At 36.4% G+C, this 20,897-nt stretch overlaps 1 protein-coding gene across 5 annotated transcripts in view; it reads right to left on the reverse strand.

The window, feature by feature from the left end:
• Positions 1–505: 505 nt before the first annotated feature.
• LOC150102895 (cilia- and flagella-associated protein 184-like) overlaps positions 506–20,897 on the reverse strand; it is a 423,759-nt gene continuing 403,367 nt past the window's right edge. For 4 of the 5 annotated variants that reach the window (XM_090397879.1, XM_090397877.1, XM_090397882.1 and 1 more), the window contains one exon: positions 506–793. In XM_090397879.1, the coding sequence (XP_090254005.1) occupies positions 584–793 (210 nt within the window). In that variant the 3' untranslated portion in view covers positions 506–583. The remainder of the gene's footprint in view (positions 794–20,897) is intronic. The other variant, XR_016548819.1, reaches the window with a different exon arrangement.

The raw sequence follows: 20,897 nt of genomic DNA on the forward strand, positions 1-20,897 counted from the left end.
TGCCTACATCTTATCAAGTTGGCTATTTGTTTTTCACACTGTGATATCCGCTGACTTCTTTCCAAGCGGAGTATATGATTTAAAAAAAACTTACAGATGAAAATGTATCTTATTAATAAACTCCCTTTTGTTGATGTGTTCACATACTGTTATATGGCAGGTCAGATATCAGTAGATCAGATGGTGTGCCACTGTTATTTTTCAGTTTTCATCATTCCTTGCACTGTACCATATCTTTTTTTTCTGCAGTTTAAACACTAAGACCAGTGACAAGTAACAGCGTTCAATGGGTACTCTGCTCTCACACAGCACTGAGGTACTAATATGTTTTGCATCCTTTCATGTGTAGGATTGATATTTAAGAAAAAGCCATTATTTGCAGATTTAAATGATCTCTTCAGATTTTAGATATAAAATTGATCTCTTCTGACTGCAAATATAAAATGATTGTACAGATATTAAATATTTTGTTATGCATCTACAGTTTATTAATTAAGGAAAAGAATAACGATAACTAACTTTATTAAATGAGTACTCTGTCTGAAGCTAATCCATGTATACATGTTATTATTAAATTTTAGTGTCATTTACTTTTTTGTGTTATATCTGTTCTGTAATATCTAGACTTCATTTCCTGAAGTCTCTTTTTTAAATCATGGTTTCTAAGCTTTGTTTTTTCATAGTTTAACATTATATTTTCATTCTTCAAAAGACTGCATTTCTGTTTTAATTCATGCCTTTCTGCCTTAGTTGCCTCTTGCTTTACCTTTAGTAAAAACAGTTGGTCTTGTCCCTAAAATTTAACATATAAAATCAATTAGTGAAGATAATTTATGAACAATAAACAGATACATAATTACATCTCAATTAGTTTTAGAAGTCCTAACTAAAACACAACCTTGTATTAGCATTAAAATCATTCATAATACATATCAGAAGGTCCATACTAACACTACACTTGACATATCCTTCCTTAATTTTCAATGTTGACACATTTGTTTCTTTATTATTATTATTTCGGGCTACTCCAGGGAGTCCTTAGACTCATCGAGGGAGGCCCTAAACATCATGTCCACACAACTATGCGATTACATTCTCACAGTATCTATCATACCATGCCTTGAACTCGCTCACTGTCATAGCACCCACAACAGACTCTGGAAGCTTATTCAACTCATTTACCATTCTAAAAGTAAAGAACCCAGCTCTAACACCCCTGCTAACCACACTCTTGCCCAGCTTACATAGGTGTCCCCTAGTTCTCCTACCACCAGTCCTGATCTCAAAAATATCCTCTGAATTAATCCTATAGAATCCTTTTAGCAATTTGAATGTCTCAATCATATCTCCCCTTTTCAGCCTATCAACTAGTTTCTGCAACCCACAAATCTTCAACCTGTTCTCATATGGTTCATTCCATAGACCTGCTATCATCTTAGTCACTCGCCTCTGGATCCTCTCCACCTCCTCCCCATCTAGAAGGAACCGAGGTGACCAAATCTGGGCACAGCAGTCGAGATGAGGTCTTATCAGGGCTCGGTACAGAGGTACAATAAATTGCTTGTCTCTACTGGTCAAGGTATTTTTCAACAACCAAGTGAGTTGATGAGCTGATTTAGCTACTTTTGCAATATGCCCCCTAAACTTCATCTGCCTATCCACCAACACTCCCAAGTCCCTGGCCTCATCAATCTCTTGGAGTACAGTTCCACCAATGTGGTATACTGCTGCCAATCTTTTCACCCCAAAATGCATAACCTTACATTTTGTCACATTAAATTGACATCCATTCTCCTTAGCCCAGAACTCCAATCTATCTAAGTCATCCTGCAAGACTTTGACATCTTCTGCATTCACTATCGCCCTACCCAACTTTGCATCATCAGCGAACAAATGAACTGTTCCACACTTAGATCCTTCCCTACATCGTTAATGAACAGATTAAACAGCAGTGGTCCAAGAACAGAACCCTGCAGCACACCACTAGTCACAGGCCGTCTTTTGGACTCTACTCCTGAATAAACTACTCTTTGATATTTATTTGATATTGATATACTTCTTGCAATTATTATTATCATCAGACCCCCATGGAGTCAAAACATTCCTCATGGGTGGGGTCCTTCTCTCTCTCTCACACACACACACACACACACAACTCATTGAATCATCCCTTAAATGCATTAATCTGTGCTCGCAGGCAATGAAGTTCAATCATTCACCAATCTTTATGCAAAAAAAACCCTGCTTCGCAGTCCCCTGTTCACAGTCTTCTCCTTCTAAGGTTTCCAGAGATACTTGACATTCCAGAGACAAGGAACTAGCTTAGTCAATTGTCTCTATAACCTTTCCAATACCTTCATCATTATGAAAACCAGGTGACCAAATCTGTGTGTAGCAGTCAATATGTGGCCTATCAAGTCCTTACAGAATGGAACCATAATTTCCTTACTTCTAAACATTAGTATTCCCCACATCATTGCTACAATCTGTTGTGCTGTCTTCACAATTTAGAAATGTGTGCCCAAAGGTTTAGGTCTTTATCCACTATCACCCCAAGATCTCTTATTTCATGCACCTTCTCCAAAATATACTCTGCATTCCAATTTTGTTTGCCAAACTTTACACTTTGCAACACTGAACTGTAACACAACTTACTAGCCCATTCACGAAGTCTATTCAAAGTCCTCTTGTAAAACCACAACTTCTGGTCTACTCCTAATGGTTCTTCCTAACTTTGCATCATCTGCAAACCACTGCATATCTCCATTCAAACCTTTCCCAATATCATTCATATAAAAGTTCAACAAAAACAGCTCTAAAACAAACCCTTGAAGCATACCACCAACGACTTTTACATTTGGAAATATTGCTTCCCCATACACAACTTGCTGATACCTATCAGACATTGAAAGTTTTTTGAAAGACAGTCAATCTCCAATGCAACACACTAATCTATTATCTAACCCCATCTCTTGCAGTTTAATTAACACGATATAAAGGGCAGGGCGTTTGCAAAATACTACTGTATATACCCCAGACTTTGAAGATATTAAGCTTTGAATGCACTTGTCACCCAAATTTCCAGTGTATAAGTTCCCTAACCTCTCCAACACTTTAACCACAACTCCAGACATACAGATTGGCTAATGATTCGAAGCTTGAATTAGTCACTTCCCTTATGAAGTGCAACAATCATATTACACAAGTATGTCAAGGCAGATGTCAGGTCTCCAGAACATTCCTTCAAAACTTAGTGATATATCATTAAGTCCCACAGCCTTTTTTAACATCAAGTTTACTTAATTTCCCAAATATCCTACTCACTCATGAAAGGCATGGCATAAGCTGTCTTGTTTTGTACTTACCCACAGGATGGGATACAATAAATTGTCTGGTACTTCTGGTTTGTCATCAGTTGGGTACGTAAAAAATTGTTACACGTACTTTCTAGAGAAACCAGAGTTCATGTTAAAAGGAAAAATACTTTTTTTTTTTTGCTTTCCAGTGTATAAATCACCAATAATTAAGAGAAATTCTATAAATGTTGGCATTTTTATATTTCTGAAAGTGTAGGTCTACCAAGAAAACATTTCACAAATATTAGTTTTATATGACAATTCCACTGAAAAAACTAGAAAATGGGTGTCATACATATTACCAAATGTATAAAGATGCACTAGCCTGACTGAAGTAGAAGGCATTTAATTAACATGTTAGAAAGTCAAGCAATCTATCAGATGTGCAATATGTGTGAAACGTAGCCTAGCATAACCACGTTAATGTCTTAATTATGTGGCCATTCAAATCAAAGAAAACTACTCCAAGGGAATTTTGCTGCTATGTAGCAAGCATAGAGGTAAAATAATTATGGCAGGTTGAGACTGGTGGATAGGGAGGGTAACACAGTAACCACAACAAATGATATAACGATATATAACAAATGACGGGAGGAATCTTTATGTGGCCTTTTTCAATTGAAGGTGAGTTAGCCGATCTCATATGGAGGTAGCAGGGTTTTTTCTCCTGGAAACTCGGATTTTTTATCCCGCATACAGACAAATTGGTCCTTCAGAACACATGAAATTTACAGACAAAAAATACTAGTTGTGGTGGTGGGTGGTAGATGGCATCGATATGGATGACTGATAGTAGAGGTTTGGTGTAGCAGTGGAGACGGAGAATTGTCCAGTAGATGCTCTCCTGCGATGAGTCTTCGGACTCCTTGGAGGTGTCACAAATAATAATAATAATCTAATGGAATTATTTAATGAACATGTAGAAGGGTGGTAGGTATATTAATACGGCTGAGGAATGGATGACATAGTACATCGTATTTTTAAAGAATCTCTCGGGGAACCCTGTAACCCCTAGAGAATGCATCCCCTGGGTGGCGGATAGGGGAGCCCACCATGTGCGTGTGTGTATATATATATATGGTGGGGTGGTCCGAATATACTGAATAAGGACTCGTGGACCAACAGGGCCATAAGGGGCAATCATGTTGATTGTAAAGGAAGCGGCACTCCCATGGACCCCTAGCTGGATCTGTCCTCTCCTTCTACTTTGAGGAAGATCCACCTACTTTAATCTTTCCTATAATGCCTTATCAGCCAACTCTTCTTATTTTATGACCCTTATGCTATTAGAGTACTCGAGGGCCATGGGGTCTTTTCATTTCTGGCCTTACAACTATGCTCTCTTTATAAACATTACTATAATTCTTCTATAATCTACTCTTTCCCCCTTCAACATACCCTATTCCTCCTATGGGTTTAAATTCAGAGGAAGGCTAGTTCAGAAGCCTTAAGGTAGCAGCCCTACCACTGAACTATTCCATCATCAGGCTAGTCCCCTGACATGGAGAACATAATCCTACTGGTAAGCTGACAGAAAAAGATAATCGGATTGAATCTATGGGAAACGACCCTGAATGGAAAAGGTAAAACAAAAATGGAAACAACAAAATATAATACACAATTTCTTTCATTTAATAATACCAATTATTAAATGAAAGAAATTTTAAAATGGCAGTAATCACTGAAACAAAAAAGAAATTAAAAGGAACTATGAGAACCGAAAATTTTAATGTGATATACAGTGGAGTCGACAGAGACCAAAGAGCACAAGCAGGAGTCATGATTTGGATTCATAACTCCCTTTCAAAACAGTTAAAACATTATAAATTATGGAATGAAAGAATAATAGAAGCTAGAATAAAAATAGATACAGGCTATTTAACAATAATTGGTTTATATGCCCCAGAAGAAGGAAGAGAACAGGATAATATTGATTTTTATAATTAGCTACAAAACATATATAATAAAATAAATAAAAATGATTAAGTAATTTTAGCAGGAGACTTAAATGCAAGAATTGGAAACACGAAAATTAATAATAATATAGGAATACATGGAGAACATACTCTAAACAGGAATGGTAAAAAATTGATTGACTTTGTAGTTTATAATAACCTAAAATCAATGACCTCCTTCTATAAACATAAAGACATACATAAATATACTTGGGCAGCAAGAGGATGGAAATCAATATTAGATTACTTTATATTAAATGAAAAGACATCAAAATTTTCATTAGATGTTAGAGTTCACAGAGGATATGAAATAAGCAGTGACCACTTCGTTGTTAAAATAAAATTAAGATTACCACCTAAATGGCTACAAGTAACAAGAACAGAAAGAAAAATTGAAACATTATTTAAATTAAGGGGATATTAAATCCCACATTTTTTTAAAACCGAATAAGAAACTCAAAGCTGGGAATCAGAGAGTTCCATGCCGAATATAGTAACTATAAAAGTATCGGCGATCACTAGCGTGAGTTAATGCAAGTAGTCCTAGTACGTAGTACAATCTCGGGCAACTCGCAGCAAAGGTGGTAAAGTTATGATCGCTATTCTTGGTATTTTCCATAATGTAAAAATACATTTCCTAGGAAATGTATGCTGTTATTACATTATGGTGGGAGGTCACTACCCAGACCGGTGAGTAGCTACTCACTGATGAAGCCTCAAAAAAGGCTGAAACCGGTCTGGGTAGTGACCTCCCACCATAATGTAATAACAGCATACATTTCCTAGGAAATGTGTTTTTACATTATGGAAAATACCAAGAATAGCGATCAGAACTTGATCACCTTTGCCGCAAGTTGCCCGAGATTGTACTATGTACTAGGACTACTTGCATTAGCTCACGCTAGTAATCGCCGATACTTTTATAGTTTACTATATTCGACATGAAACTCTCTGATTCCAATCTTTGAGTTTCTTATTCGGTTTTAAAACAATGTGGGATTTAATATCCCCTTAATTTAAATAATGTTTATATCGCTGAAATGAAGCCTATTGGCTCTTTATATTTAAGTAAAAATTGAAACATTTGTTTATAAAACTAGACTATTGAATGACACAAATGTACAATGGCTATATGAACAAAGAATTAACCAATATCTAGATAAAATAAAACAAAATGAAGAAACAGAAAGAGAATGGCTTAATATAAAAACGATACTAAATGCAGCAGCAAATGAAAGCTTAGGAAAGACCAAAAAATTCAATAAAAGGAAAAAACTGAAGATCTGGGATGATACAATCAAAGAAATAATCAAAAAGAAAAAAGGAGCCTATCACAAATGGTTAAGCAGTAAAAGATTAGAAGATGAAATAGAATATAAAAGAATAAGAGCCATAGCTAAAAGAGAAATCAGAAAAAGACATAGAGAATCATGGAACAAATTTGTTTCTAAAGATATATTTCGGTGATGACACCACATTTTTTATTATTCAGTTATACAAAATACTGAAATAATAGTTCCCGACAAGTTTCGTAAATCGTAGGATTTACATCTTCAGGGGGTAAATAGTATAACTTAAAGTTTAAACAAGAGAATTAATAAATACAAATCATAACCATCAGAACACACGCAATTTACAGACACAAAATACTAGTTGTGGTGGAGGTGGGCAGTAGATGGCGTTGATGGAGATTATTCGTAGTAGAGGTTCGGTATAGTAGTTGAGACAGTTGTAGGTGTCCTCCCGCGATGAGTCTTCGGACTCCTTGGAGGTGTCAGGAATAATAATAATAATAATAATCGTCTGGCTATTCATAAAACTCAAATAACAGAATGGCATTCTGGCACTCAAATAACAGAAAAAATGGCATTCAAATATCAAAAAAATGGCACTTAAATAACAGAATGCCATTCTGTTATTTGAGTTTTATGAATAGCCAGACGGTTATGATTTGTATTTATTAATTCTCTTGTTTAAACTTTAAGTTATACTATTTACCCCCGAAGATGTAAATCCTACGATTTACGAAACTTGTCGGGAACTATTATTTCAGTATTTTGTATAACTGAATAATAAAAAATGTGGTGTAATCACTGAAATATATCTTTTGAACCAATTAGCCACAGAAGTCTACGCCCCTGCAAATTTGTTTCTAATTTAGAACATGATTTATATAAAATAAGACCCAATGTATATAAGATTTTGAAACACTTAAATGCAGATACCAAAGAAAACATAAAATTAAACACTGAATTGAAATGAGAAGAATTTCTAAATTACTACACAGAACTGTGGACAGACAAATATTTTAAAAAAGACAACTGGCAAACAATTAACGAAAATGAAAATTAAATAACTAAAGAAGAATTATAAATCAGCCTGAAAGAAACAAGAAGTGGAAAATCACCTGGAGAAGATAAGCTAGGTTCAGAACTATATAAATACGCAGGAACAAAATTCAAAGAAAGACTCTTATTATTTTTAAATAAAATTTACTCAACTGGTATCCCCCCAATAGAATGAAAAAAAGCAATTGTGATTCCTATCTTTAAAAAAGGTAATAGAGATGACCCTAAAAACTATAGAGGTATCAGCATACTAAATTCCTGTTACAAAATATATAGCAGAATCTTAAATAGCAAACTAATGAAATATTCCAAAAAATTTATTTTAGAAGTACAGAATGGATTTAGAAAAGGACAATCATGTGTAGACCCGGCCTTTTGCCTAAAATTAATAATAGAGAAAAGAAGAGAATACAATTTAGAAACACATATTGCATTTATTGACTTTGAAATAGCATTTGACAAAGTTAAAAGAAACATATTATTTAACATATTAAAAGAAAGACAAATACCACATAATATACCTAAAAGCTATCACAAGTATATATGAAAATAATCAAATACAAATAAGATTAAATCACGAGCTATCATATACGAGAGAAATAAACCAGGGGGTCCGACAGGGATGTCCTCTCTCAGCAACTCTTTTTTAATATCTACTTAAATGAAATAATAATAAAACGGAATAAAAATTTACATCAAGGAATTAAACTTTCTCCTACAGTAAACTTAAACACTCTCCTCTTTGCCGATGACCAAATAATAATTACAAATTCTGAAGATAACTTACAGAAAGCTATTTTAGATCTCAATGAGATATCCAAAGATTATGGTATGATAATATCAACAGAAAAATCAAAAACTATGGCCTTTAAAGGACAAGATCCAGCAAGAACTAAAATAGTAATAGATAACAAGATCTTAGAACAGGTGAATTCATTTAACTACCTAGGATGTATGATCACATATGAAAATGAAAAAGATATAAATGTAAAAATTGCAAAATATTTAAAAATAACAGGTGTAATTAACTGTATATTTAAACCAAACCTAGTTCGAAAACAAACCAGACTAAAAGTATATAATACATTAGCCCTACCAGTCTTAATGTATGGAAGCGAAATCTGGACAATAAAACAAAAAGACAAACAAAGATTAACAACAGCAGAAATGAAGTTCATGAGAAAAACTGCAAAGTATACCCTATTTGATCACAAAACAAACAAAGAAATTATGAAAGAATTAAACCAAGAACCAGTAATAGAAAAAATTAAAAAATATAAACATAAATGGATGGAACACGTTCAAAGAATGAAAACAGAAAGATTACCATACCAAGCCTTAAAGTACAGGCCATTAGGAAAAAGAAAACCAGGACATCCTCTTAAACGATTCAACGATGACTTCTAAGTCCTTCTCGGCCTAAATCCTTGATACGCATGATGATGATTTTCAGCTTATCAGCTTAATGTGTAAAATATCAGCTTATCATGTGGCACCCACATGATAAGCTGATATTTAAGTTGGAGCACATGGGTCTGGATGTCAGATTAGTCAACTGGATTCAGGCTTGGCTGTCTGATAGGTATCAGAGAGTTGTGTATAGTGGAGCAGTTTCAAGGAGGCAGAGGGTTACAAGTGGGGTCCCACAGGGATCAGTACTAGGACCTATATTGTTTAACATTTATATCAATGACATTGTCAGTGGATTGCAAGGGGATAGTCAGTTGTTTGCAGATGATGCGAGGGAAGGATTATTAATAATAGTGCAGATGTGGTAGCCCTGCAAGAGGATTTGAATAAGCTAGCTAGATGGGCAAATGAATGGGGTGTCAGTTTAATGCAGCAAAATGTAAGGTCTTGAGGTTTGGGAAACATCGATGGGATGCTGCATACTCTATGGGAGAAGTTAAACTGGAGGAAGTAGGGGAGACAAGAGATCTGGGGTTGATGATTGATAGAAACCTGAAATTTAGATGACATATTGCAAAAGTGGTGAAGGTAACACAGAGGATTGCTGCAATTATGAGAAGGACACTGACCTGCAGAGATAAAAGGGTTATCATTCTGTTGTATAAGTCTCTGATCAGACTACACTTAGACTATTGTTCTCAGATTTGGTCCCCAGGATTTGAAGGGGATAAATTAACTGTGGTAAGGATACAAAGACGGATAACAAAGATGGTTTCAGGACTGTACAATTTTAGTAATAAGTATCGGCTGAGGGAATGTGGACTGCAGAGTTTGGTGGATAGAAGAAGGAGAGGTGATATGATTGAGACTTTTAAACTGTTGAGAGGTGGTTAGGGTTACACTGGGGAGTTCTTTCACTTGGTTGAACAGCGGGAAAGAGTGATGACAAGAGGCCATCCCTGGAAGTTATGAAAGGAAACTGTGAGCAAGAGGGTGAGGAGTGGTTTCTTTGCATGGAGGGTGGTTGAACCGTGGAATGCATTGCCTGATGGAGTGGTGAGAGCGAGAACGGTCAATGAATTTAAGGAGTGGTATGATAGACTTCATGTTTCTTGGGGGGGGGACCTCCCCTCGATGAGTCTTGACAGACTTTATGTTCTTAGGAAGGACCTCCCATGATGAGTCTTTTGACTCCATGGAGGCCTGAATAATAATAATAATAATAATAATTTTTAAAGAATCTGCAAAAGAGTTAGCCATGCCCTTAACAAGATTTCAGTGAAAGTTTTGCAATGGGAAAGGTTCCTAAAGAGTGAAAAGAAGGGAAAATAGTACCTTTCCATAAGCATGGTTTAAGAACAGAAGTTTCCAATTATAGACTAAATGTATGGAGGAAGAAACTGAACCTTTAAAGAAAGCATAACCCAAGTAAATACTTCATCATAAAATATAAGTTAACATCAATTAACTTAGGTTATCATTATGAGTATGTTGATTTTTTCGACCAAAAAACTAATATTATAAAAATATAACTAACACAACTTAAGTTATATATAGGTGCAATAATTATTTAATAAATATTAAATTTATTATAAATTTATTAAGTAATGTTACAAAAATGGAAGCAGTGTTAGCAAAAAACTCGATCTCAACTCGGAGATCGAGTTCTTCTCTGGACTTTTAGCAGTGGATAAAATGTGATAATTGTTTTATGTATGCATCCAAAAATGTTTAAGATTTATGGTGTGCTATACTGAATGATAAAAAGGAACATATTATAGCATGTGAAAAAGGCTAGAATGTTCCAAAAATGAGAATAGTGTTACTAGGAATAATCAGAAAATGAACATAAGTGCTTGCAATGGTAATAATAGAAGTAATGTGGAAGAGCTTAAGCAAGGGTTAATGAAAATGAAGAGTCAGGTTATGTATGGAGGAGGAAACTGAACATTTAAAGAAGAGCATAACCCATGTAGGAAGGAAGGTTAGGAAGAAGCAAGTATCTAAAGATGATAGGGTTGCCTTATATGATGATTCAATCATTAAAGGTGTGGTAAAAAGTAGAGTGCAACAGACATGTTTTACAGGCTGTAAAACAGAACGAATATCAGATGCTTTGCATAGAATGAAGGAAAGGGCATCAGAATTAGTGATGGGCACAAAAGACTTGAACAGTGAGAAAAAGAATATGGAAAGCGATTTGAAGAAGTTGCTGCAGGAAGTGAAGGATAATAGTGTCACTGATGATTACAGCAGAGCAAAGTGATGCAATGTAGTGTGAATGTATGGAATGAATTTGAAGGGAAGTTAGAATGGTTCAAAGCTGATCAGATGCATTTGAATGGGTTTGGTGTTAGTCATTTGGAGTGATTGTTGTTTAATAGGAGTGAATAGCATTCATACGAAATTAGTGTCACTAAGAGTCAGAGACAATTGTTCATTCTGAAGACAGAAGTGTTATAGTGCACTTCTGTCTTCATTCTGACAGAAGACAGAAGTGCACTATAGAGGAAAGAGAGAGAATAAAGAGTGATTGTGTTAATAGGATGGCCTCAAAGAGTGGACAACTGATATGTTTGTAAACTAAAGTACGGCATATCAGAAATAAGGGGGCTGAATTTGTAGCAGTGATTGAATCACTATGACCAAAGATAATCGGCATAAGTGAAACTTGGTTGACTGAGGATGATATACTGTCAGGGCTTGAAACAGTAGGCTATAGAATTTTCCAAAAGGATAGGAAGATAAAGAGAGGAGGGGGGAGTATTGTTAATGGTAGCAAAGGAATTGTGTTCTTCAACAGTTGCGAGAGCAGTTTCAAGAGAGCTATTTGGTGTGAAGTTGAGATCAATAGAACAGTATATCTAGTAGGATGCTGTTATAGCCCAGGGAATGTGGAGAGTATGGATTGTGAAATGTTTAGAAAAATTAGTTGGGCAAGTAAGAGGAAGATCATCCTAATGGAAGATTTTAATTATAGGAATGTGGATTCAAAAGAAGAGATAGTATATAAAGAGAATGAATTTGTTCAGTTTCTGTGGGAACTATCTAAAGCAGCATGTGATGGAAGCAACATGAGGATTATTGATGTTAGATTTGGTGATATCCTCAAAGGATGTGGTTGTGAATGAGATATCAACACTGCCACTTGTTGGTGAAAGTGATCATGAAGTACTGGTTTGGAAGGTAATCAAACAGGAAAAGTGGTTATCAAGAAGGACAATATATGGAACTATAAGGTGGGTGATTATCAGAAGCTCCCTAGTGAACTAGCATCAATACAATGGGTTGAAAAATTGCATAGAAAAGAAGTTGACAGTGCATGGGAAATGATAAGGCAATATCTAACACAAGCAATGAATAACCGCATACCAAGAGTTAAGAGAATAATAGAATAGAAGTGAGATGGATGAATGGTGAAATCAAGCAGCAGTGTTACAAAAGAAGTTATGTAGAAAGTACAAGATAGTTCACACTGAACAGATGCATAAAAAATATAAAATGCAGACCAGAAAATGACAAGCATGGTTAAAAAAGAAAAGTAGAATATGAGAAGAGATTGGCTAGTCAGGTCAAAGCTAATCCAAGGGAATATTTCTATTATGTGGCAAGCAAGAGGAAGGAAAAATAATTATGACAGGTTAATACTGGTAGATATCATAGCAGATTAACGACAGCAAATGATATAGTGGAATTATTTAATGAACACTTCACACTTATATCATAGGGATGTGAATGATTCTGTGCAACATGTAGAATGGAGGCAAGAATTTGGAAAATTAAGGGTGAAAGAATCAGAGTATATTAAGTGTTGCTTGGTCAGATGTTAATAAGGCTGTGGGAATGGATGACATATCACCATGTATTTTTAAAGAATGCCCAAAAGAGTTAGCCAAGACCTTGGCCTGGTTATTTAATGAAAGTCTTGCAGTGGGAGAGGTCCCTAAGGAACAAAAAAGACAAAATAATTCCTCTCCACAAGCATGGTTCGAGAACAGAAGGTTCCAATTATAGATTAGTCTGTATATCTGCAGTTATGAAGTGTTGGCAAAATTGTTTAGAAATAGAATACAGGATCGGGTTGACAGACATAAGATTCTCTATGATTGTAAGCATGGGATGGTATGCATTCCACTATATCATTTGCTGTACTTTGGGATGTGAAAAGCAGGTCTTGTTTTAGCAATCTGCTTATGTTTCTTGATAAGGTGACAAAAGTGTTGGATAAGAAAGAATCGTAGGCAGAAATATTTTTGGAATTTACAAAAGCTTTTGATAGATTAGCATGTGGTAATCTATAATACTAACAGAAGTTGGTGTGCTAACTGCAGAGGATAGGAATAAATAGTATATTGATTAGATGAACTGGAGATTGGCTCTCTGAACAATACCAGCAAATTGTGTATGATGGATCAGTATCTTAGAAAAGGAAGGTAACCAGTGGCATGCCTCAGGGTTCTGTTTTTGGGGCCTCCTACTGTTTAACTTATTTGTTAATGATAGTTCATGTGGAGTGACTGGGGATTTTCAAATGTTTGCCGATGATGCAAAGTTAGGTAGAATTATCAGAAGTAGTCCTGATGTTAATTCTCTACAGGAAGATTGGAATACTTTTAGCTTGGACAAATGAGTGGGGTTGCAATTTTAATATTAATAAATACAAGGTGTTACACTTTGGGATACAGAGATATAAGGCTACATACTGGTGGAGCTGCATTTCAGGATGTGGGTGAGATTCGGGATCTTGGAGTGATGGTAGACAGTGGACTGTAGTTCCGAGGACACATTGCATGTTGCAAAGATTGCACATTATTGCTGTCATGATAAAAAGTACATTGACATGTAGGGATAAGAAGGTGGTGGTGCATCTATATATATAAGGCATTGGTCAGACTACATATGGACTACTGTGCTCAGATATGGTCACCTAGTTTTCATTGTAATTGGGAAATACTAGAGAGGATCCAAAGATGAATAACCAAAGTAATATCAGGACTCTGGATTGTAGAGACTTTCAAGTTAGTTAAGGGATTCTGTCAAATAATACAGAATAAATTATAAAATAGAGTGGATGTTAAGATGGGAAGAAAGAGAGGACATCCCTGGAAGCTGTATAAAGAAGTGATGAAGAAGGATGTGGAGTAGATTTTTTATGTGGAGAGTTGTTAGTGAACGGAATGCATTGCCTGAGTGCATTGTGAGTGCAGGTAGTGTAAATAACTTCAAAGCTCCTGATAACAGACATGTTGCTGGTTGAGTGGGCCTCCCACAGTGAGTCTGTTGACTTCATGGAGGTTATGAAATAATAATAATAAATAATCTGCTTATATTTTATGATAAGGTGATGAATGCATTGGATGGAGGAGATTGATATACAGTGATTTCTTGGACTTTGCATTTAGTAGATGACCACATGACAGATTAGTGTATAAGCTGAAGGAGATGGGATTAGATAACAGATGGTCAGATGGATTGAAGACTGGCTTTCTGAAAGATACCAGGAGGTTGTGTATGACAGAGCAGTCTCAGAAGAGGAAGGTGACCCGTGGTGCGCCTCAGGGTTCTGTTCTTGGGTCCCTACCATTCAATTTATTTGTTAATGATATTTCATGTGGATTGACTGGGGATCTTCAAATGTCTGCTGATGATGCAATGTTAGGTAGAATTATGAGGAGTACTACTGATGTTAATTCTCTTTCAGAAGATTTGAATAGACTTGTAGCTTGGACAGATGAGTGGGGTTAAAATTTTAATATTAATAAATGAAGGTGTTACACTTTGAAGCGCAGAGATATAAGGCTATGCACTGTATTGGAGTTGCTCTACTTCAGGAAATGGATGAGATTCAGGATTTTGGTGCGATGTTAGACACTGGACTAAAGTTCTGAGGGCACTGCAAGTGTTGCAAAGACTCCACATTGTATTGCTGCTATGATAAAAAGTTCAATGACATGTAGGGATTAGGAGGAGGTAGTGGTGCATATGAACTATTGCCACGACCACACATGGACTATTGTGCTCGGATTTGGTTGTGTCATTGTCATTATGATGTGGAAACAATAGAGAGGATCCAGGGATGAATGACCAAAGTGATATTAGGACTCTGGATTGTTGGTTATGCAAAGTGACTGCAAGAGTGTAGATTGCAGAGTTTGGATAGGAGGAAAAAGTGGCAATATGACAGAGACTTTCAAGTTAGTTAAGGAATTTTACAGGATTAATACAGCAGAAATTATAAAAAGGGTGGACATTAAGATGGGAAGAACAAGAGGCCAGCCATTTAAATTCTATACAGATGTGGTCAAGAAGGGTGTGAGGAGTAGATTTTTTATGTGGAAGGTTGTTGGTGAGTTAAAATAACTTCAAAGTTCATTATGATAGATATGTTGCTGATTGAGTGGGCCTCCCATGATGATTTTATTGACTCCATAGAGGTTACTGAAATAATAATAATATCTTCTGCAGTGGTTATCCTTCTGCCATTTTCACCATTTCATAAACATTCTTTTTTTTTATAATGAATACATATCGAAAGGACTACTTGGTATTATTTAACTAAGTGCTGCTCACACTGCACTTTTCAATCATTATCGAGCAAGTAATTTTTCTGGCCTGTTCTTTGTACTCCTCACAAAAACTGTTATTACCATTCATTTTATGTTGCCTCCAATAATGCCTTATGTTACTTTATTGTTACTCATTGGGTTACTTATAATGTTACTAGGTAAAAGATAACCAGATTACTAAAACAAGAGCACCCCTTAACAAATCCATGCTGACCTGCATATATATTATTGCCCTAATCTGCCCAATTCTGTATTTGAGTTCTTACCGATTTCTGCAAAATCTTAACAACTACAGAGAAATACAAACAGGTTTGTAGGTTGATAAATCCATTCTAACACCATCTTTATGCAATATAACTACCTTATGCTCCTTCCACTCTTCAGGAACTTAATCCATTGCAAGACTCAATAAACAGAGATCATCCCCTGTTTAATACAGAACACATCCTCTTCATTCACTTCACTACTCTTATACCTCTAGGAACAAAGCCTGCTTTACCAGGATGGAACACTAATAAAGTGATAATTAAATAGCTCAACTATAATAATAATAACATCATCTTCAGTGGTCTCCATACAGCAAGGTAATCCATCCACAATAATTTTTTTTGTCCTACTGGCTATGTAGAGAAAACACTGTGCTATTCTTCTCTCTCCTTACTATACTAGACACCTTCTTAGCCTAAGCCTTATATTCCTTGTGCAACTCTCTTCCAAATCTCTCTGTATATATGTCTTAGATATATTCTTTTTCATCTGCAATTCCTCTTTAATTTCTCGATCAGCCATTTCCCTCTAAATCATTTTATCTTCACTCAAAGTATACATACCATTGTTAACAACAATTATTCTTAAGCATCTCCATGCACTACTAACCAGTCTTCTTTTAAATTTTTTCATCCAATATACTGGCGGTTTCTAAGTCTATGATAGTTACTTGCCTTATAATTGCACACAAATTCCTTCTGTCCAGACATACCTATTTATCCTACAAGTTAGGACTACATGGTCACCCTTACAAACTGGGGGGTTACCCAGTTTGTAAGGTTACCCAGAAGTTCAAAATTCATTTCAGTTAGCACTGTATGCTACCTCATTTTTTATGTTGCTATTGTTGAAATGTCCCATAATGATCACTTGCTTTGCACTTACCAAGTTTATTTGCAAAAACATTTCCTGCTCATCACCATCTATGTTCTCTGGTCAGTTGGGACATCCCACTAAATATTTTGTCTTATCTTATACTACATAAGAAAGACGTTTATAAGACAACATATTTACACTCAAAGTCATTAGTGTTATTTCCAATGCAATTATCCATCCTGAGAGGGCACAATTCCTGTCATGCTCTTGTGTTTTAAATTACAATAGGACAAACATCTCGAAGTTTAGAGAAAAGAAAAAAGAACACATCGGGGACAACAACAACAGAGAAGACAATTCCAGTTTAGCTCTCCATTTTTCTAATACCAATCACAGCATTGAATGGGATAAAAGTACTATGCCGTACTTAAAAGAAGACTTTCATACCCATAACATCAAAGAAGCTGCAGTAGTGATCCGTTCAAGAGGCAGCCATAACAGAAACCAAGGAATGGCCCTTGGCGACATCTGGAAAGCACACATAAGATCACTCAACACATCGGAGTTCAACTTTGCAGCCAATTACAGAACACACCTGTATAACAATGACTGCTAACATACATGCGCCAAGCATCTGATGTAATTACATTTGAATTTTGATAATATTTAGCATTTGGTTATGTTTTAACCTAATTTTTGGCTCGTTTCTATTTTAAACTGTTTTTGTTGCTTTTTGTGTGAGCAGACAAAGCCAACAGCAAAGTCGGCGAAACTAATAGGCTATATATCTCTGTACATATCTCCGACCAATTAAACCCAGTTTTATATGTTTACTTATGTCATGGAATCTCTATATATCATACTGAGAACAGATTCATTCATCCTTCTCTCACTGGCATACTGAACTATTTTTGCTTTTAATATCTCTTTTCTCTACCACTTTTCATCCCTCTCATCTCATCTGCACCCCTTGCTTCCACATTCTCTTTACTTTCTCCAATTTCCTCTCTTGCCATTCTCAGACCTTCCTCTCTCCCTTGCTCTCTGAAGCTCTTCTCTTACACCTACTCTTGTTCTTCTTGCACTAGTCTACTTCTTCAGTCTCTTAATATCTTCATTCATCCTCCTCAACTAAGTCTTCATTCCTTCCATCTCCTTTCTCAGTAGTTCTATTTCTCTCTCCAGACAGCCTGCTTTAAATTGACTTTCACAGACACAATCATGGCCATCAGACAAACCATCTCCCTCTGCCACACTGCAAAGGGTCAAATCCATATGTACAAGGTGATCAAAATTAAAGTATTCATGGTTAAGACCTTGTGGAGCACCACCCAGTGATTCAAAGGCTGCAAAATTTTTCAGGAATACATTGTGTATATGCTGAAGCGATATCGGAGAAAAAAAAAAAAGAGTAGTTCCAAAATTCACCACCAGGGAGACTGTACCATGTACCAAATGTAGATGTAATAATTTTTCTGTGAGTATAAGGAGAAATGTGACACAAGCATAAATAACACATTTTCATTCACTTCCATTATGCATTCACAGGCTGCACTGTTCAATATGCTGCCTTTCCTAATATGCCACAAACTTCATCCTTTGCAAAGTGTGTTCAACAGCAGAATGCAGCTGGTAAGGAATGATGTTGCACACACATACTGTGTTATGCTGTCTTCCAGCACTAGCAAGTTATCAGAATGATCCCAATAGCCTAGCATTGAGAAATCTCCAAAGCCAGAAGTCACACAGGGGTCAGATCAGGTGAACAAGGTGAAATGCATAGCTGATCACTCTGGCTTCCGTGAAATGTTCTCGAAGAACTTCCTGCACAGATCCATCTATATGTGAAGAGAGGTCCCATTCTGCATGAAAATTAATTAATCCATGCACAGGCACTGCTGTAGCTGGTGGCACAACATGTGTGTGTCATATACCTGCTGTGAAATATACTTACAATGACTCTCGGCAGTAACTGAGCAGATCACAGGAACTGATTGGTTAATGTCCTCAAAGAAGAATGGTCCAATGATACAATGAATGTGTAAACTCACCAGACACTAAATTTGGGTGAATGAAAAGGAATTTGTTGGATTGCATGTGAGTTTTGCAAAACCTATATCTGGAAAATTGTGGGTATTCACAGCAATGTTCAGGTAAAAGTGAGCCACATCTCCCCACAAAATCATCCAACTCCACTAGAGCAAGGAATGTTAAAGTAAATGTCAATCGACTTTCAAAGTTCTGCAGGTGCAACTCCTGTGTCAGGATTATCTTGAATGGGTAGAAATGCAAAATCTTCTGCAGAATTTTCCAGACAGTGGTGTAAGGCACATCAATGTATCTTGATACAGTGTGTGCATTGTAGGAAGTAATGTTGTTATTCATGGCCTGCATCACAATGAAAATAGCAACTTTATTCATGAACTGACTGGTTTGCATCCTCTGCCAGGTCTTACAATAATCCCATTTCTTCAAAATAACTAATCATTTGTCACAGAGCACAGCTTCATGAGCAAAGCACATTTGGGAAAGGTTAGTGACATCACTGTGGACAGTAAAATAACAACCAGAATGAAGCAAAAAAATCCCATGTCCATCATTTTAAGGTCTCCTGGCACCTGTCGAGTTGTATGATATGCAAATTCCAAGCATTTGGTGTTTACAATGTCCCAGGTGGTGAATTTTTCGGAACTACTTTTTTTTAACTCAGGTTTGTTTTCTCAGAATCTTAGTTCCGCATGATGCCCAATGTATTCCTGCAACGCTTTGCAATATTTGGATCGATGGATGGCACTCCACATGGTCATAAACAGAGATACTTTAATTTTGATCACCCTGTACATCTCTCACATTTTCTTTATCCTCTAAGTGTGCTCAATAAATTGGCATTCACCCATTTTTAACGCACTAACTTCTTCTGGTTCCCAAGATCAAAACACTTTTGTCACCAGTGATTCCAACTGCCTACATTTCATGCAAACATATGCATACCTTTCTGCACCTGCCACATTTTTAAAACATGGGATGAATACATGTCATGTGTGCAGCAAGCTACGAAATCCTTGACTATACCACGAATGGATGGTATTTCACCACGAGTTTTGAGAGAATGTGCTAGGGAACTGACAGTGCCTTTAACCTGGCTTTTCAATGAAAGTCTGGCTTCGGCAAAGGTGTCCAGGGAATGGAAGGAAGGTAAGATAGTGCCATTGCATAAGGGTAGTAACAGACTGGAAGTGTCTAATTATAGACCAGTCTGTGTGTCATTAATAGTTGTTAAGATCTTGGAGAAAGTAGTGAGGGACCGTATACAGCACTGGGCAGATGAGGGTAATGTTATCTGTGAGAGTCAACATGGATTTGTGAAAGGGCACTCTTGTTTTAGCAATATGCTAGCCTTTTATAATAAAGTTACAAGAACATTAGATGAGGGAAAGGCATATACTGCAATTTTCTTAAACTTAGCAAAGGCATTTGACAGGGTGCCACATGATAAGCTGATATTTAAGTTGCAACACATGGGTCTGGATATCAGATTGGTCAAATGGATTCAGGATTGGCTGTCTGATAGGTATCAGAGAGTTGTGTATGGTGGAGAAGTTTCAAGGAGACAGAAGGTTATAAGTGGGGTCCCACAGGGCTCAGTACTAGGACCTATATTGTTTAACCTTTATATCAATGACATTGCCAGTGGATTGCAAGGGGATATTCAGTTGTTTGCAGATGATGCGAGGGAAGGATTATTAGTAATAGTGCAGATGTGGTAGCCCTGCAAGAGGATTTGAATAAGCTAGCTAGATGGGCAAATGAATGGGGTGTCAGTTTAATGCAGCAAAATGTAAGGTCTTGAGGTTTGGGAAACATCGATGGGATGCTGCATACTCTATGGGAGGAGTTATACTGGAGGAAGTTGGGGAGACAAGAGATCTGGGGTTGATGATTGATAGAAACCTGAAGTTTAGGGGACATATTGCAAAGGTGGTGAAGGTAACACAGAGGATTGCTGCAATTATGAGAAGGACACTGACCTGCAGAGATAAGAGGGTTATCATTCCGTTGTATAAGTCTCTGATCAGACCACACTTGGATTATTGTTCTGAGATTTGGTCCCCAGGATTTGAAGTGGATAAATTAACTATGGAAAAGATACAAAGACGGATGACAAAGATGGTCTCAGGA

Source organism: Typopeltis vanoorti, chromosome 9, assembly GCF_054136105.1.
Source record: "Typopeltis vanoorti isolate ZY-2024b chromosome 9, IOZ_Tvanoo_1.0, whole genome shotgun sequence".
NCBI classification, from domain to species: Eukaryota; Metazoa; Arthropoda; class Arachnida; order Uropygi; family Thelyphonidae; genus Typopeltis; species Typopeltis vanoorti.